Source organism: Cibotium barometz, chromosome 23, assembly GCF_041138505.1.
Source record: "Cibotium barometz isolate CiBa-2024 chromosome 23, ASM4113850v1, whole genome shotgun sequence".
Classification (NCBI taxonomy): Eukaryota; Viridiplantae; Streptophyta; class Polypodiopsida; order Cyatheales; family Cibotiaceae; genus Cibotium; species Cibotium barometz.
The window spans coordinates 6,536,190-6,555,825 of record NC_141068.1 but is presented as its reverse complement, the minus strand read 5'-3'; the positions used below and the strand labels follow the sequence as shown (position 1 = coordinate 6,555,825).

Below are 19,636 nucleotides of genomic sequence, written 5' to 3'. Positions count from 1 at the left end.
CGCAAGAGGGAGCTGCTTCCACTGCCAGCAATCGGGAATCCGGTGCGCGGAGGGGATAGTGGGATCTCATAGTTGGTATTAGAGCGCTGTTGTAACAGCAATAGAAATTGCTTAAAAAATTAAAAGTAAATTTGGAAAAATAATGTTTTCGCTTGTTAATATTATGTTCAAGGAACTTCAAAAATTGAAAACTCATAAATTGAATTGGAATTTATAGATGGATACCTCGAATCTTTTTGGCATTCTTGAACTCTCCCAGAGTTAGGATATGATAGCCTTTGCATGGAGCACCTCATCAACTCTGCTACGACCCGAGTAAGCAGAGTGAGACTCGCACGTCATTTTGAGAGTCTTTACTTTCCTGATCCTCTTGAGCGACTTCAGTATATGTGGTTCTGTGGAGGGCGATGTATTAATGTCAGTACCAATCAGCGTCAGAGGCTCAGGCAGAATATTTCCTTAGCCATGATTCTGATAAGGCTAGGGCTTGTTCAGCATGTGCAACTCTTTGATCATTCACCCAGGAACTTCAGAACTTCATGCCGAGTTTTTAGGCTTCTTAGGCGCTTTATCCCTAGAGATAGAATTACAGCACCTCTTTTTGTAATGAATTGTGTGTACCATGGTAAATCCCTTTGTCTCCAAGCTTGGCACGTGGTACAAGGTTACCATCTATATCCCTTGTTGTGGTGGTGGTGGGTGAACATCAACACCAGTGATAGTGTCCCAAAGCTCATGTAAGATCCCTCTCTAAAGGTATTTCTAGTATTTGTAAATAAACTTCAGCTCTAAAAATATTTTAGTGAGAGAGTATTCAAAATATGTTTAGAATTTCCCAAAATTAAGTTGAAAATTTAATATGGTAAGGTTGATAATTAGTTTGTGAAAACTTAACCTTAAAAGAAAATCTTAAGTTAAATAATGGGAAACCTTAGATAAAAATTTTAAGTGTGAAGGACAAGGCCTAAATGTGCAAAGATGTGCAAAAGGACACATGTGATTATGCCAATTGTGCATGAAAATCATATAATCCTATAGGCATATCAAAATTTAAAAAAATAAAAATAATGAGAGATAAAATCAAGGTGCAAAGTGTGCACATTAGATTTTATTAAGAAATTAACCATGTGAATTTTATCAATCATGTGCATATGTATACATATTTATGCATGTAAACATGGGCAAAAAATAACTAAACTAATTAGAGCCTAGAAAATAATTAAAATGGACATGGTCAAGTAGAAAATAATTAATGTGGACTTGGTAAATAATTGTTGAGGTTGAAGCGTAGAAACATGAAAACTTCAAAAATGTGTTGGGAATGGTTAAAAAGGAGCTAACGGTCAATTTATTTAAATATTAAATGGAGAGATAATGAGGAAACCTTAAAGTAGCTCAACCGTGCGTGAATGAGATAAGATTTAGGCTAGATAACTAAAAGAATGGTCGTTCAACTAAATGCATGCTTTTACATGCATGAAGGAGATAATTAATCTATAAATAGATCCCTCCCATTTCAAATTTCCAATGCCTACTAGAAGAGAGTTTAGGATGATTTTATTATGCTACTTTGCATAGATTTTTCATTAATCAAGTACCTGCATAATATAGGCATATATTGTAAGTGCCTATTTGATAGTCTACATCATATTTAGCTATTCCCAAGTCTTTTTTTCCAAAGAGAAAAGCTCTTGGATTAGAAGGGAAGAGTTGAGTATCCTACATCACTACTACTACTACTACTACAAGTCATATTCAAATTGAAGCCCTCTTACAAGTAAGAATTGGATTATACTTTCAAACTATCATAAATTTGTACAATTCACACCTTTTCTTCTTCTTTTATATTACTTTCAAATAAATTCTATTCTCTTGAAATTTTGAGTTGAACATGTATAGTGAATATGGATGTAGGCTTTGTAAGAGTTTGATTTTGGAATCAATAAGTACATATTAGGGAAGGGAAATGTAGTTGCTGATGCACTTAGTAGAAAAGTCTCTTTACTAGCAATTATGATGGTGTCAAATCCTTGTTAGTAAAAGTTCAAAATCCTTGTTAGTAAAAGTTCAAAATGGTAATTTCTTTGGATAAATTCTTTTGCTCTATTGCGTAATAATCTTCAACAAGAGATTAATAAAGAAGAAGATGAATGTCTTTACTAAAACAACATGCTTTGAATTTCGAACATTGGTGAAATCAAGAGAGAATTTTTTAATCAAGCTTCTTTTAAAACCCCACTACAAGATATCTTTGGTATGTGAAGACCCCCATTGGAGGACATCCTGGGTATGTGAAAACCTTTATGACTATCAAGAAGAGTTTCTTCGAGCCACGACTTAAAAGGGATGTCTTAAAACATGTTAGATATCTTTGGTATGTGAAGACCCCCATTGCAGGACATCCTGGGTATGTGAAAACCTTTATGACTATCAAGAAGAGTTTCTTCTAGCCACGACTTAAAAGGGATGTCTTAAAACATGTCAGATAGTGCATAATTTGCCAGAAGATTAAAGAAAAAAGGGTCAAATTATCAAGCAAATTGCATCCTCTCTTGACGTTCCTCAAATGAAGTGGGATGCATCAGTATGGGTTTTATTACCAAGTTATCTTTAGTTCAGTAAGGATATGATTCCACATTGGTGGTAGTGGATAGGCTAACCAAAGTTTCTCATTTGATCCCAGTAAAGAAGATTTATATGACTATAATATTGCAAAAGTTTTTCTCAAGGAGATCTTCAGATTACATGGATTTCCGTGAAGGATTATGAGTGATCGCGATATTAAGTTCACTTTGAAATTTTAGAGAGCATTCTTTGAAGCTATAGGGACATATTTGGATCTTAGTATAGCCTATCATTTGGAAATTGATGGCTAGATAGAAAGAGTAAATCACATGATTGAGGATATTCTTTGATCATTCCAATCATATTGTGGTCATGAACCCTATAGATGGATGACTTATTTATACTTGGTGGAGTTTGCTTACAATGCTTCTTATCATCATAGCATGAGTCCATTTAAGACATTGCATGGACATGATTCCATTATTTCTTTGACTTGCTCAGATCCCATAATCATAGTTAAAAATTTTAAACAGATGTTAGATAAAATGTAAAATCAACTCAAATCTATCCATAAGGATATTAAGGCTACTCAAGATAGGTAAATTCAATATGCCGATCCCAGAAGGTCAAAGCAAGAATTTGAAAAAGCTATGGTATTTCTTCGAGGTATTGTGGTCTGTATGTCATCACTAAGAAGGTTGGGGACTAAGCTTATAAACTTTTACTTCCACCACATTTAAAGATTCATATTGTTTTTCATGTGAGTGTTGAAAAAGTATATTCTAGACACTTGTCATATTCTTAACAAATGAGTAGATAATTCTTAACAAATGAGTAGATAATTCTTTCAACTCAAAATCGAAGAGCTTAGAAAATCCAATGCACATTTTACACCTTGATTTTACTTCTCATTATTTTAATTTTCTATCCATATTCATGCATACAAACATAGGCAAAAAATAATACAAACTTCAACTCAAAACTATCCATAAGGATATTAAGGCTACTCAAGATAGGTAAATTCAATATGCCGATTCCAAAAGGTCAAAGCAAGAATTTGAAGAAGCTGTGGTATTTCTTCGAGGTATTGTGGTATGTATGTCGTCACTAAGAAGGTTGGGGACCAAGCTTATAAACTTTTACTTCCACCACATTTGAAGATTCATAGTGTTTTTCATGTGAGTTTATTGAAAAATTATATTCCAGACACTAGTCATATTCTTAACAATGAGTAGATAATTCTTTCAACTCAAAATTGAATAGAGCTTAGAAAATCCAATGCGCATTTTACACCTTGATTTTACCTCTCATTATTTTAATTTTCTTTACATATTTATACATACAAACATAGGTAAATTTTTAATTAAATTTTAGAGCTTAGAAAATAAATTAAAAATGGGCATGGTTAAGTAGTAAATAATTAATATGTAAATTTGGTTTTAAGAATTGCTAAGGTTGGAGCCTAGAAACATGAAAAATTAAAAGATGTATTGGCTATTTTTGGGTTTTTTCAAAAATAAATTCATCGGGCATATAAAGATATTCGGCCAAATTTTGGCCGTTTTGAAGGGTTTTAGAAAATATTCGCCCAATTTTGGACACTTTTGAAAACATTCGTCCCATTTTCTATAATTTTAGATTTATAAAGGAGGAATAATCGCCAACCCACTTATACTTATATATTCATGGAGGCATCTTGTTTTTTACCCTGAGAAGCACAAAGACCTACATGTACTCTCCAAAAATTATTCCATGTGTGGTTAGCTTAAAAGAGTAGTAGACTAATCAAGTTTTTAAACTACACCACTAGATCACACACAGGCTCAGGAGAGAGGCCTTATAGTAGGGAACTAGGGGTAGAGACTAACTTAGCCTTGACATTGACTCTTCCATTCCTCCGAAGTGGCTGGCCCCACTACCAGATCCTTCTCCTCCACAGTGGCTGGGAATGTTTACACCAATCATGGTATACCCCTAGTAGTTCACGGTGGTGTGGATGAGTACTCCGCATTACACTCACCTTCTCTATTGGGCATCATGACATATTGGAGAGATAAGAGAGCCCCATGTAGGATCTCAGGAGATGCACCTTGCAAAGGGTGAGGATGATTGGTTTTCATGCACATGAGTGGCACATCTACCCTCCACCGGCCTAGGTGGCCAGAGAGAGACTATGGGCGGCTATGGATGTGGTGTTGAGATATCGAGCTCTAGTGAGGCGGTGGACACTGATGACCCGCCTGGGGGTAGGCCCCACACTTACACCACTGGCATGGTTGGTGAGATCTTGGGTGATATGCGGCCAGTGGGATGACAGGCTGTGTGACAGCCATTCTAGAGACTGGCATAGTTATAGCGCCAGCTCATTTAGTTGGGTTCACACTATAGAGAACCCGTGTATGTATTGGTTGAGTACCTTCCATATTATTGTGTACTCTTATTCTTGTATATGGTGTGTTGAGTGTTGAGTAGAGAAGGAGAAGAAGATTTTCAGCCTCTCACCTTGTGTGTTCTCTATTAGGGTTTTGTGAGTGTGTGTGTGTGCTTGCAAGAGCTCAAGCTCTCTTCCCCCCTGCATTTTTTCATGGTATCAGAGCCTGGTTCGTGCTAAGGGCTGAGCTGCAAGCAAGAGAACCACAGGAAGCGGTACGAGGGTAAGAGCTGTAACTACTCTTCCCTATTGTGTTGGTGACTACACCCTTGTCGGGAGCTCTACGGGAGGCACCGGCAAACGATCTCTGATTGAGGAGCTTTCTTCGCGGGAGTGAAGCTATAGGGCAACTATACAGTCCTTTAGACTACAATTTTCGGGCCGAAAACGCGTTTCGGGCGCGTCTGGACCTCCGTTTTCAGAAAGCAGGCGATTTCGAGCACTGCGGGTAAGTCATCGATTCTCTGCAGAACTCTGTTTTAAGAACTGCAGGAAGACAGATTGACTGTGCAGACACTGTGGGTGCTGCAAAGAGGTCTACAGTTGCCATTGGGTGTATGTATGTGCATTGAAGTCACTGGTTGTGACATTTGAGAGTACTACAGTACCGCTGTGCAGAAAATACAGCATTTGTGCAGAAAAACCAGAGTGCAGTTTCTGGTGAAATTGTGTGTTTGGCAAGATGTCTAATGATGGCATAACACAGATTGTGGCTGAGAAGCTGGATAAGAATAACTTCCATGCTTGGAGGTTCAGGTTAACGAATTTCCTGATGGGAAAAGGTTATTGGGACTACATAGAAGGTGAGCATGAAGAGGCACCGGAGATACCGGATATAAATCTGACTGCTGCAGATGTGAAAGAGTTTAAAGATTGGAACCAAGGAGCCAGGAAAGTAATGTATTGGCTTTCCATTAGTATACAGGACACCATGATTGGGCACATTCAGGATGCCAAGTCCCCCAAGGAGGCGTGGGACACCTTGGTAAAGCTTTATGAAACAAATACCAAGGCACGTAAGATACAGTTGAAGAATGAGCTTCATACTGTGGAGAAAAAGAGCATGTCTGTGAATGACTATGCATTGAAGATAAAGGGTATTGTGGAATCCCTTGCATCTATTGGTGTGTCAGTAGATGATGATGACAAGGTGGAAGTCTGTCTACGTGGCCTCGGGCCACAATACAAGGCGTTTAAGACGTCTATTCAGACTCGGGAAAACATTCCCAACTTTACAAATTTGGTGTCCATGCTGATTATCGAAGAGAAGAACTTGGGTGAAGACCAACAGTCTTCACAAAGCAAAAACAGTTCAGAGCAACAGGCCTTCTACACGAGTTCAGGAAGAGGACGAGGTAGAGGAGGCCGTGGACGCGGTCAAGGAGGTGGCCGAACAGGTAATCAGAATTATGGTCAGCAGCAGCAGCAGCAGCAACAACAGTCCCAAAATCAACAACAACAACACGCAGGTGGAAGAGGCAAATTCAGAGGCAGGGGGAGTCAAAGAGGCCGTGGAAATTGGCAAAGACAATATAATGATGCACGTGAATGCTATTATTGTGGTAAGCCTGGACATGTGCAGTCAGAATGTTATAAGAAGCAGGCTGACATGCAAAATGGGAAAGTGCAGCAAAACAACTATGCATCCTCAAGCAGAAATAATGAGGATAATGAAAGGTTGTTTGTTATGCAGCATGTTGTGAATGCCATGTCTGAAAATGTTGATGCAGCACAAAAAGATAATGTATGGTATGTGGATTCAGGCGCTTCGAACCACATGACGAGTCATGGGGAGTGGTTCAAGGAGATGAAAAACCCGGAAAGACCAGGTTTTGTGGAAACAGGGGATGACACTGCTCATCCAATCGCCCACGTTGGAGATGTGCCATTATCTATGCAGGATGGCAAAGTGAAGTACCTTGCAGATGTACTTCATGTACCGAACATAACAAAGAATCTGGTTTCAGTTGGCCAGATGATTGAGCAGGGTTTGCAGGTTCGGTTTAACCCTGATGGATGTTATGTTGAAGATTTTAAAGACAAGTGCAGGTTGGTTGCAAAAGGCAACAGAGTGGGCAGAATGTTTACGTTGGATGTAGACATGCCTGAAATGAGTGCTGCAATGTTTGCAAATGGTTCAGGAGTTGTTGCAGACACAGACATATGGCATAAAAGAATTGGACATGTAAATGTGCAGAGATTGAAGTCTATGCAGACAAAAGGAATTGTGACAGGGCTGCCAAGATTTAAAGTGGAAGGTATGCAGAAAATCTGTGAAGCATGCCAATTTGGGAAGCAAACAAAGCATGTGTTTCCACGTAACAGATATGTGAGCAGAAATGCACTAGATGTTGTGCATTCAGATGTATGGGGTCCTACGAAGACCGTTTCTATGGGAGGCTGCAGGTACTATGTCACTTTCATTGATGACCACACAAGGAAAGTGTGGGTATATTTCATGAAGGAGAAGAGTGAGGTGTTCACTCACTTTCAGAATTTCAGAGTTTTGGTTGAAAAGCAAATAGGGAAATATGTTAAGTGCCTAAGGTCAGATGGAGGGGGAGAATACTTCTCCAATGAGTTCTCTGAATTCTTGAAAAAAAATGGTATTCGGAGACAGTTCACATGCAGATACACTCCGCAGCAAAATGGAGTTGCTGAGCGGAAAAACAGGCACATTGCTGAGATTGCGCGAGCATTGATGGAAGAGAAGAATATGCCGCATTGCTATTGGGCTGAGGCTGTTTCTACAGCAGTATACATCATGAACAGGACTCCAACTGCAGCCATACATGATGTAACTCCAAAGGAGAGGTTTACTGGCAGAAAACCAGATTTGTCTCATCTGAAAGTCTTTGGATGCATTGCATATGTGCATGTGCCAGATGAGCTGAGAACTAAGCTGGATCCGAAAGCTGAAAAATGTGTGTTTATTGGATACTCCCTTGAGCAAAAGGGATACAGGTGTTATAACCCTGCTACACGTGAGTTGAGGGTAAGCAGGGATGTTGTCTTTGATGAGATGAGCAGCTGGTATGCTGCTGAAAAAGAAGCTATTGGGGCTGATGTGAGTGGAAGTGTGGTTGCACAGAATGCAGGTCAGCAATCACAGTCTTTGAGTGGACCAGGAGAGTCCTCATCTAGTGGGTCTGTTGATAGACCATGGAGTGGCAGGTTGCGTCATAATACCAGTCCTGCAAATGTGATTAGTACATCACGTAAAGGAAAAGAGAAAGTGGTTGAGCCCCTTGGTATGCCTGACATTTCTGCAGGGCATTCTCATGTTGATGGAGAGTCTAGTGGCTCAGATATGAGTCTTGATGAGGAGCTTGGGATCCCAGCTATGAGAACACCTGGTGTAAAGAAGGCTATGGAAGCCATGAATGAAAAGCTGCGAAGATCAGGGAGAGTGAAGAAGCCTGTCCAGAGATTTACATATGATGGTTATGTGGCACATCACTATGCATATATGGCAAAGGTTGTGCAGGTTGTTGAACCCACATGCATTGATGAGGCTGTTGGAAATGTGAATTGGGAGAAAGCTATGGATGAGGAGATGGATGCACTATATGGAAATGAAACTTGGGATTTAGTGCAATTGCCTGAAGGCAAGAAAGCCATTGGATGCAAGTGGGTGTACAAAGTTAAACATAACAGTGATGGGAGCATAAACAGGTACAAGGCTAGATTGGTAGCCAAAGGATATGCGCAGACATATGGGATTGATTATGAGGAAACTTTCAGCCCAGTTGCCAAGATGGCAACGGTGAGAGTTGTGATAGCAGTGGCTGCGTCAAAGAAATGGTCTTTACATCAGATGGATGTAAAGAATGCATTCTTGCATGGGGATTTGTAAGAAGAGGTGTATATGTTGCAGCCACCTGGTTATGAGGATGTGGGTCACCCCGAGCATGTTTGCAGGTTGAAGAAAGCCTTGTATGGCTTAAAGCAAGCACCAAGAGCATGGTCTGACAAGATTTCTGAATATCTTGTCACTATTGGCTTTCATGTAGCCAATGCAGACTTCTCATTGTATGTGAGACATGGTGATAGAGGAGTTGTGCTTGTTGTCATCTATGTAGATGACTTGATCATTACGGGGGACCATGATGCAGAGATCTTTGATGTAAAGATCTTGCTTAGACAAAAGTTTGAGATGAAGGATCTGGGGGAGCTCAGATATTTCTTGGGCATTGAGGTGATTAGGTCACCACATGGTATTGGATTACTGCAGAGACAGTATGGCTTGGACATGTTGTCCAAGTATGGTATGACAGGCTGCAAGCCTATTTCTGTGCCATTGGATCAGAATGGCAAGTTGAGTGCAGATTCAGGAGAGATCTTGGAGGATCCTACTATGTACAGGAGCATAGTAGGAAGTTTGATCTACATGACGATCACCAGACCAGATTTGAGCTATGCTGTTGGGTTGGTGAGTCAGTTTATGCAGGTTCCACGGAAACCGCATTTAGATGCAGTGAGACGCATACTGAGGTATGTGAGGTCTACTTTGCATTGTGGACTATTCTATGAGACTGGGACAGAGATATGTGTACATGGGTACACGGATGCTGATTGGGCTGGTAGTATCTCAGACAGAAGATCTACCAGTGGCTTCATGTTTTCTTTGGGGAGTGCTGCTGTGACTTGGAGCAGCAAGAAGCAGCCTACGGTTGCTCTATCGAGTACAGAGGCCGAGTACAGAGGAGCTGCTATGGCAGCATGTGAGGTAGCTTGGTTGAGAAAGCTACTTGCAGATTTGGGTCTATCAGTGGATAGACAAGTTGTCATTTTCTGTGACAACATTAGCAGTATACAGTTGGCCAGGAACCCAGTCTTTCATGCTCGTACGAAGCACATAGAGGTCCACTACCACTTCGTCAGAGAGAAGGTCTTGGCAGGAGATCTTGACCTTGTTTATGTCAGCACAAAGGATCAGGTAGCTGACATCTTCACCAAAGCATTGGGTACAGAGAAGCTCCGCAGATTCAGGGCTTCGCTTGGTGTACATGAGATGGAGTTGAGCTCGAGGGGGAGTGTTGAGATATCGAGCTCTAGTGAGGCGGTGGACACTGATGACCCGCCTGGGGGATAGGCCCCACACTTACACCACTGGCATGGTTGGTGAGATCTTGGGTGATATGCGGCCAGTGGGATGACAGGCTGTGTGACAGCCATTCTAGAGACTGGCATAGTTATAGCGCCAGCTCATTTAGTCGGGTTCACACTATAGAGAACCCGTGTATGTATTGGTTGAGTACCTTCCATATTATTGTGTACTCTTATTCTTGTATATGGTGTGTTGAGTGTTGAGTAGAGAAGGAGAAGAAGATTTTCAGCCTCTCACCTTGTGTGTTCTCTATTAGGGTTTTGTGAGTGTGTGTGTGTGCTTGCAAGAGCTCAAGCTCTCTTCCCCCCTGCATTTTTTCATGTGGGAGGGCCAGCCTATTATGAATCTCGAATGGGACTCAAGAGAGTGGACATGGCAGGATAGAGAGGATAGAGAGGATAGAGAGGAGGCATTTGGTACCCCCTTCTTTGCTTACACTACATGGTTAGGCTTGGCAAGATCTAGAGAGAGACTATGGTGGCTATGGATGTGGGAGGGCTGGCCTATTATGAGTCTCCAATGGGACCAAGGAGAGTGGACATGGCAAGATCCAGAGGACAAAGGAGTCACCTGGTACCCCTTCTTTGCTTACATTGTGCATGGTTGGACTATAGGATTTAGATGTCAGAGGTGGAGGGCACTCCAGCAGCACAATGGCCTCCTTGTGTCGCATTTTCTCGTAGATTTCTGGAAGCAACTGTGGGATAGCTTTCCATTGCGAAAGGTCGCTCTTTTGATGTGATAGCTAGCACATTGGAGCTTAGCAATTGGCACTTAGTTGGCCATTGGGAGCAGAGCAGCATTATATCAGAGGTGTGGCCATCCCCAGGAGTCTCACCATCACTATCTTTGGGATTGCCCAAAGACCTAGTAGGTCTGGCATAGAATCCTATGCATTTTCACTATGGATTGGGCTCCTACCCATATTGTTATGTGGGGCACTATTTCTTGGGCCACTAAGACCACGATCCTCATGCCGTATTAGGAGGAAGGTGGGAGACTAGCGCTTCAGGTTTGTCACCTTTGTCTTTCCATTGTGCTAGTTCCAACTCTCCCTATTGGTCGTTGGACCCTAGGTTCAAGCCAAAGATGGGAGATTTGCAGTAGTACAGTAGCATGGCATATATGGAAAGCTTGATGTAGTGAAGCCATCGAAGGCACCCTCACCCTGCTAGTGGAGTCTATCCGGAGCATCTGGCTTGATATCTTTCATACCCTTTGTGGTCAGTGAGGGCTCAGATTGCATGAGGAAATATCAGGAGGCCTTCCTTAGGATCTCGTGGCACGGTCCCTTTCCTACAGATTGTAGTGGCTAGTCCTCTTGGAATTACAAACCACATGTGTTCTTGAAAAAAAAAAAACAAGATGGCACCAACCCCATGGGGGAGGAGGGGCGTGATTAACAAAGAATACTGAGTGATTAGTGGAGATTTCTTATGCCCAATCCATTAGCCTTTCATAGCACTTCTCATTCCTATCCATTTTCTTGCTTAATTTCTTCATGATTAGTAAGAGATATTAAGTCATAGAAACAGTGAGAAAAGCAAGGAGAAATCAAGTAAGTTGGGCTCAAAACAGAGAATTTAGAGCAAAGATTAGGAGCAATGAGAGAGTCTAAAGCCTACAAACACACTTACCACTCCCAATTTGAAGGATTTGTTTATGAAGGTCTCTCTTTTAATCAAGCATTGAAATAATGATTAAGGAATACTAAGAGATCTAATTACCCATTTAAAAAATTACACGTATTGGAGATCAAGCCAAAATTTGGAGATCTAATTTTCATTAAGGTTTACTACTTTTAATTAATGAATTACATAATCTACTATTTTCATTTAAAAAATAGAATGAGGATGAAAATATGACAAAAATGGGGTTCACTATTTTTTAGAGGGAGAAAAAGTATGTAAGAGTGCATAATTTTTTTTCCTTTTTTTGAACGATTTACTAAAATGTAAAATTAAAAAACAAGAGATTACTAGGTCAAAAATAACCATTTTAAAATTTTAAAATATTTATAATAAATAGTAAAAAATTTAGAGATAATTAATTAATAATTAGACAAACATAAAAGGAAGTTTAAATTTTATTTTAAAAATTTTAAAGCATTAAAATGATGAAATAAAATTTAAAAATTAAATTTTAAGTTAAAAATGACCCTTTTAAGAGCAATTTTGGAAAATTTGTAGAGAATAAATTAAAAGGAACCAATTAAAGTGTTGAACTAAGAAAAGTGATTTCAAAATGAGAACTTCCTTAGAAAATTTATGAATTTAGTGAGATGTTATAGATACTCTTTGTTAATTAGAATATAGGATATTAAGAAAAAAATAGAAAATAAGTATTTTGATTCTCTAAAAAATAATAATAATGAAAAGTAAAAATATTAAAATAAAAGATAATTGATTATTTTTATGGTATTCATTAATTATAAGATTGGTTATTATTAAATAAGACAAAGCTTGTTAACAAAGGATTATGCTCAATTTATGCTTGTAAGAGAAAGAAATCCTCCACTTAGGCCATTTGTAAGAGGAGAAACTTCCGTGATTGTTGAAAACAGCGCAAAGTTCAGTAAATATCAACAGTGATTGGCAGTTAATGGCTTCAACATACATTAATCCACAAAGAAATGTTTCACCGAAACACAATTTATGATGTTTTGAAGGTTGCATATCAAAGATCATACATGGATACATATAAGGTCCAACTATATGGATACATATAAGGTCCAACTATATGTTGAAGTACACCAGCTGTCCAAGAGGGGCAAAATTTATGAACAAACTGACAGAAGAAGAAAAGAGTCAACTTAGGGAACACAAAGCCGGGCTTTTAAACCCAAGTGAACCGTGCAGCAGTTTGCATATCAGGATTCAGGACTCTAGAGAGGTTTGCACACCACAGTGGAGTGGGTAGCGATGTGCAAGCTGAATTGCCCGCCCTTCCCAGTGATATCCACCTTGCTTTGACCAGGTGGTGGGAGAAGCTCAAAAGATTGCACGAGGCGGCCCAGCACGAGCGAGAGGATGGGGATAGCCAGGATGATGCCGGGACAGCTTCTCCTCCCAACTCCAAATGGCAAGAACCTGAAATCATTGCCGCTAGCATCAATCTTCTCGGTCCCAAGATACCTCTCGGGGCGGAACTCCTCTGGCTTCTCCCACCACTCCGGATTGTTGGCCAAATACCATGCATTCACCAAGATCTTGCTCTCTGCTGGTATGTCATAGCCCCCTAGCTTGGCCTGATTCAAGTTCATGTGAGGCACCAGAAGAGGAATGGCCATGTGCAAACGCATTGTCTCCTTTACCACAGCATGCAGGTATGGCAGCTTTGGAATATCTGGCTCTGTTATGGGGACACCATGGCCTAACACTGTGTTCAGCTCAATCCGGACCTTCTCCTGAATATCAGGATTGTTCACCAGCTCAGCTAATCCCCACTCTACAGACCACAAAGTCGTCTCAATGGCTGCACATACGCACATGAGCTGGTTAGCAGAATATACATGACACCTAACTGTAGAGTAGAAGCAACCGGGTGATTGATCAACAATCTGCAAAGGTTTGCAATAGTACCTGCCACATTGATGTTTTCAATGATGTACAGAACGTTGTCTTCATTGATTTCACCATTCTTCTGAGCATCAAGGATGTGATCAATGGCACACTTCTCATCATTTGATGGAGGCTTCACGCTAGTCAGCTTGCTGTTTAAAAGAAACAGAAAGATGGAGAAACTATAAGAGATCAAAGGCAATAATAGGTATATATCACAGGATATGGTATGCTAGGATCACAGAATATGGTTATGCTAGCTCTTGAGAGTACTACGCTAGCATCTCAGGACACCATCACAGGACATGGTTAGGCTAGTTACCGCATAGAACATACGGCTCCCAACTACCTTTTACTATGCTCAGACCACTGCGACACAATATGAAGCTTTCTTGATGATTAAGGTGGTACTTACATTCGCTCGTCCAGGAAGTAATCTTTGAAGAGGCGTAGGCGTTGATCTTTGATTTTCTGGCAGAGCTGGAGGTAGCCTTTGAGGAAGGGGCGGAGGATGGGGATGAAGTCACCATAGTTGTACTCGAAGCTCTGTGCAAGCCTGCTTCTCTCACCATTCAGCCTCTTGAGCTCGACAAAGAGGGGGTCGTCTTCTCTCTCAAATCTTCGGTTGAACATCATCCTGTACATGTTGTTGTACATGAGCATCTGGAGCCTCCTTCTGATGACAACGCCCGTGGTGGAGGCCTCGGGGCTGGCCGTGAGGTCGGCAATGGCGTAATTGATCTCTTCCTCCCAATGGACCCTGGACTGCTGGACGACCTTGTTGGTGAAGAATGGGACAGTCATGATGCGCCTCATCTTCCTCCAGTGGTCGCCATAGACTGTGAACACCATGTCCTGGCCTTTGCCCGTGAAGATGTCGAACACAACGTTGCGAGTGCGCGAGCCGAACTCCACCCCCTGCGTGTGAAGCACCTCCTTGGCCAGCTCCGGGGAAGACACCACCACCAGGTTGCGTTGCCCCATCTTGAGCAGAAAGATCTCCCCATACTTTTTGGCCATCTCTGAGAGGTTCATGTGATTCAGATCGTCGCCGACTTGGAGCCAATTGCCGAAGATGGGCACAGCGAGAGGCCCGGGAGGTAGACGAAGCTTCGGCCGCGTGAAATGGAGGATCACAAGAGAGACAAGTATCACTACGAGCACAGAGAAAAGCACCGCTTCTAACGATGCAGGGATGGCGTCGAAGCGTAGTGAGTTAATCAGAGCCATAGCCATTGCACAGAAGGAGCGTCAGAAGGACGAGACTCAATCGAGTTTCGTTTGATCCTGGAAGAAGGCGTGAGACTGTTGAGGGAGGCGGGGAGACACAGGGCAGTTCACAGTTGCGTTATATTATTCTTTTATGTATGTACAATTTCAAGAGACTCAACTTCGAAGAGAAACTGGCCTTTTTGAAGCATCTATCGATCGGCCTTGCTAGTGTGACCGGTTCAAAGCAAAGCAAGGCGGCGCGACGTGGAATCGCACTACAAATTTATAAAAATGAAGAAGACAGCTGTGTTGACCCATCGATTATCCATTTACGCGCGAATCATAATAATTATCACGCTTAAGGCTTGGCTTTTCGCATTAAACAAGCTTTTCCTCACCGCCCTAAAATGCGCAAAGTTATAAAACATTATAATCAGCATGACGAAACGTTCTTGGGAATGCACCGCTTTATCTCGGTGTTCCAAGGAGAAAAACAACATTGAGTTCTTCTTCTTTTTTAATCAAAAGTTATATATACATACATATATATATATATATATTGACTAAAATTCTTTACATCAACGTATCGAGAGCTTCTATCATCAAGATACCAAAGCCTTACATCAGTTTATAGTCAAACCCTCTTCAGAAGATCATTAATCAATATCCATCTCTCATCCTCAAACACAAAGGAGGATTTCTCCCATGAAATTTGATACCCAAGCTAAATGCAAGCTTCCATTAAACTTTATGTTGTGCACCACTTAGGTGATTGCTGCTCCAAAACCTCCCCTTTTTTTGACCACTGGTCTAGTACCCAGAGGGTTCTCAATGAATGCTACAAAATTGTAATCCATTTGTTTAACTTTCTTGTACCACCCTTTAGTTCTTGGCCCATATTTCACTCGCCTTGTCCTTGTCTTGGGCTCTATACAAACCTGAATATACCAACACAACAAAAATAGTTAGGCTCAGCCTAGTATGCCTAAAAATAGGGGCATACAATGTGTGAAAAAAGGAATTCAATTAAATAGTTGGGATGATGGATTATCATTAGTGTTGAAGGTTTTCTAAAACCTTAATTTGAATTTGATTTATATGTGAGAGGTAGTTGAACGGTTATATGCCTTTTCGTAAATCGGCTCTCGTATGCCTCACCTGCTCTTCTCTGATGCAACCAGTTGCATGCAACAATGCTTCCTCCTACACATGCATGATGCGACCAGTGTGTTGTCACCTTTCTAATAGCAAGCAACAAGATAGTTCAACGAGGCAAAAACCATGTAGTTGCCTACTACAAGACAATAATATAAGGGGCCAGTTCGGGAATTCTCTGAACTCTTCGCTAGGCGAACAACGATTGAACGTCAGCTTTGCTGCACCGCTTGGACCAAAGAGCAACACTGTAGGTAACAAGACAAACCTTGCAGGCCTTCGGTCATTAGAAAAATCTTTCCGTAGTAATTTTTCTTTTTTTTTATTAAAAAATTTTCTTCAGAAATGGAGCCTCTCCTCCCTCCCTCCTTCCTTCCAAGAGTCCGTAAAAGAAATGAGAATGAAGTTGATTATTTGAGGTATGCCTTTAATGAGGATGAAATAGTAGAGAATTTATATAAGACAAATAAGCAAACAATTGAAATAATGGATGAAGATCAAACATATAGATCGGGTAAAAAATAGAAAAAGAGAAAGACATTCCTATTGATATTGAAGGTGATGATAGTGACAATGAGGAGAACATCCACAAGTTAGAATATATTCCTTTATGCCAAAAAAAAAAGGAAAATTGTATTGTAATCACATGAAAGATCAATAAATGACATTTTAATATGTTTCTACCAAATGTGAATCCATAGGAATTTTTGTCATGAAAAATTAAAAATATATATGGTTTTATTATGGTTGTCCTCTTTCTAAAAGTATCCCCTTTCATAGGTGAAATCAAGAGATAGCTGCCTGCAAATTCTATATCATTTGCACCATCACAACCTTGTTCAACTTATTTACCAAATGAGTAGACCAACACATATATACACACTTATACATCAATCCTATTGTGTCTAAGCCTATATCAATAGCTTTTTGAAAAACAATGCAATTTCTGGTGTTCCAAATTTCCTTCAGACAGCAAAATCTTATAATGTTAAACAATCCATTTGCCAAGCAGCCAATCCTCCCAAGATCCATGTATCCCAATGCAATTACATCTGCATATTTTGGCCCAAGCACCTTTAATAGCTGGATAGTCCCAAAATGCATGTTTTCCATCTTCACTAGCAGTTCTATATCTAGGATAGCATGCACTAGTGAAGTTCGTCTGTATTAGCTTGGCTCCCAAAGGAAGGGCTCCCATAAAAACCCTCCATATAAATGTTTAGGCCTTAACAAGAATATCCAACTCCCATATACTCTTCCATCTTTTCTTCCAACTATGAGGACTCCAATTTATTTTCCAGATCTTGTTACAGTATACCACATTATCCTCAATTTTCCTAAGTTCCTTATATACACAATTAGTGTTCCCCCTATCCAGCTTAGTTCCATTAAACCAGGTCCAGTCCTTAACCCAACATGTGTCAAGCAGTGGATACCCAACCTTTCTATACCTTTTCTAGCATAGCTCTGACTAGTTGCCCTTCCCCGTAGTTTAGATTGAAATCCTCATCCATCTATTCAGGTTCTTTCCATCCCACCAAAACCTTATCCCAATAGCCAAACAACTTCTTGAGCCCTTTATTATTCCGCTCCTAACTGTTTTAAGATCCTGAAGTGCAAGAGGAGGATTGAACTTATGAGTCCACCATAGCAAAGAATTCCATGAGGCCCTAGTACATCCTTCCCAAATTGTAAGAATCAGGATCTCTTTCCACTTGCTACTACTAAACATCTTAGCCAAGGCTAACCCTGTAATTTTCAAAGAAGCATGTGAAAATAACTTGTCTTTCCAATCTAGTCCTTGCTGATTACCTCCAGCCTAAACTTGATGATCTTCAACAATTTCCCTAAACATCTTTGCCCAAAATTTCCTCTTGTTGTTGCAGGCATTTAGGAAGTGCAACTCTGGCAGTTGTGTGAGAAGGAAGGTGAAGAATGCCAATGCCTCCTTCTTCCTTGGGCAATGTCAGTTTATCCCATGCTAGCTAAGATAGAGTATTCTTACCAGAGTTGCCATTCCTCCATAGAAACTCTCTGATGGGTTTTATAATCTTCTGCTAATGACTTTTCCCAAAGTCTAATACTGGACATAAAAACATAATATATGCATTTAATAATGTATTATACCTGGCAACTCTATCATGAAATGGAACTCTGATACCCTCCCACTTCCTAAGTTTATGTTGAAACCTATCCAAAGCCTAGTTAGTAAGTTGTTTGTTAGTTACATCTACTCCAAATGGTACCCCAAGGTGCCTAAGTATCTGTCCTCTGATGACTTCACAACCCCATCTCTAAAGTTATTATCCTCGGATAAACTTATGATTTTTGACTTATGAATATTGCATTTGGATCTTGAGGCATCAGCAAAGTCCTGAATGATCCCCAATGCTCTCTTAACATTCTCATTATCTGCTTGCAAAAATAAAAGAGAATTATCAACAAAACACTGTATTTTATCAACTTCTCCCCATTATTCAGCTTCAAGCCAGTAACTCTTCCTTCCATAAAGGTAGATTCCAGAGCCACAATCAAAGGGTGAGAAGCAACAGCAAACAATAAAGGGGTAAGGGGATAACCCTGTCTCACACAGATCTATTTACTTCAAACCCTCCAACAATCCTAGCATTTAACAATAGCTTAGATTGACCTCCAAAAGTGAGGGTATATATACATGTAGCCATCCTTATCCCAAACCCCAGTTTCTTCATCACCCTGGCAACACAAGACCAATGAATTCTATTATACGCTTTCTCTAGATCCAACTGCATCATAATACATTTCTGCCTTGTCTTCAAAGTCAAGTCTCTGCCCAACATTTCAGCATATATGTTATCATATATAGACCTGCCCTTGATAAAGCCATGCTGTCTCTTAGAAATAATATCCTGAAGAGTAGGAGTAATCCTGATGGCAATGACTTTAGCTAGGACTTTGTAGATCACAGTCATCAAAGTAATTGGTCTCCAATGATTAAATTTCTCACAAAGTAATTGGTCTCTAATGACCAATTTCTCACAAAGTAATTGGTCACCAAACTATATCCTCCAACCAACCCCCATATACCAGAGTCCAATCCCTAAACTTATCCCTCCTTAGCAACTTATGCCCAAAAAGGTTATGTTGTCGGGCATCATAGATAGATAAATCCCACTCCTTTATTAAATCCCAAAAATCCAAACTCTTGCTTTTATCTTTAATGCCTTTAGCGTTCCAGGTGCATCCAAAGATTCTCAAAGTATTGTTCATGATGTTAAAGTAGTCTCAGGAACTATATCTACTTCCCCTTCCCCCCCACTAGGTTCATTTTCTTTATGAATCATTTTCCATGCTTCATTAACCTGCTAATTAAATGTTTGAACGAATGATGAATTATCCCTTAAATTTTCCTCTCTCTTGGGAGCTCGGAGCTCTCTCTCTCTCTCTACAACAACTCTTGAAGCTCTCTTCTCCACTTGCTAAACCAATTGATTGGTTGGGGGCTTCACTTCTAGAAAAAGAAGCAAGCTAATCCTTGAGGTAAGAATGAATTTTATGGTCTTTTTGTTAAATTTTCTCAAATGGTTTCTCTTCTCAACCCCTCTCAAACTTGAGAAGTTTCTA

General features: G+C 40.3%; 1 protein-coding gene across 1 annotated transcript; it reads right to left on the bottom strand.

Moving 5' to 3' along the window:
- Positions 1–12,741: 12,741 nt before the first annotated feature.
- LOC147625567 (trans-cinnamate 4-monooxygenase-like) lies at positions 12,742–15,097 on the bottom strand. The gene is made up of 3 exons (XM_086817073.1): positions 14,082–15,097; positions 13,688–13,818; positions 12,742–13,580 (listed from the first exon to the last, which is right to left on the bottom strand). The coding sequence occupies exons 1-3, from the start codon at positions 14,900–14,902 to the stop codon at positions 12,991–12,993; spliced, it is 1,542 nt and encodes a 513-aa protein (XP_086673199.1). The 5' UTR covers positions 14,903–15,097; the 3' UTR covers positions 12,742–12,990.
- Positions 15,098–19,636: the final 4,539 nt, after the last annotated feature.

What these genes read in the sequence shown, in the direction of transcription:
- LOC147625567 (XM_086817073.1), bottom strand. Translation starts at nt 14,902, where the DNA reads ATGGCTATGGCTCTGATTAACTCACTACGCTTCGACGCCATCCCTGCA. An exon ending in TACTTCCTGGACGAGCGAAT is followed by an intron (nt 13,819 to 14,081) that starts GTAAGTACCACC and finishes TCTTTTAAACAG; the next exon opens with CAAGCTGACTAGCGTGAAGC. An exon ending in TGAAAACATCAATGTGGCAG is followed by an intron (nt 13,581 to 13,687) that starts GTACTATTGCAA and finishes GCGTATGTGCAG; the next exon opens with CCATTGAGACGACTTTGTGG.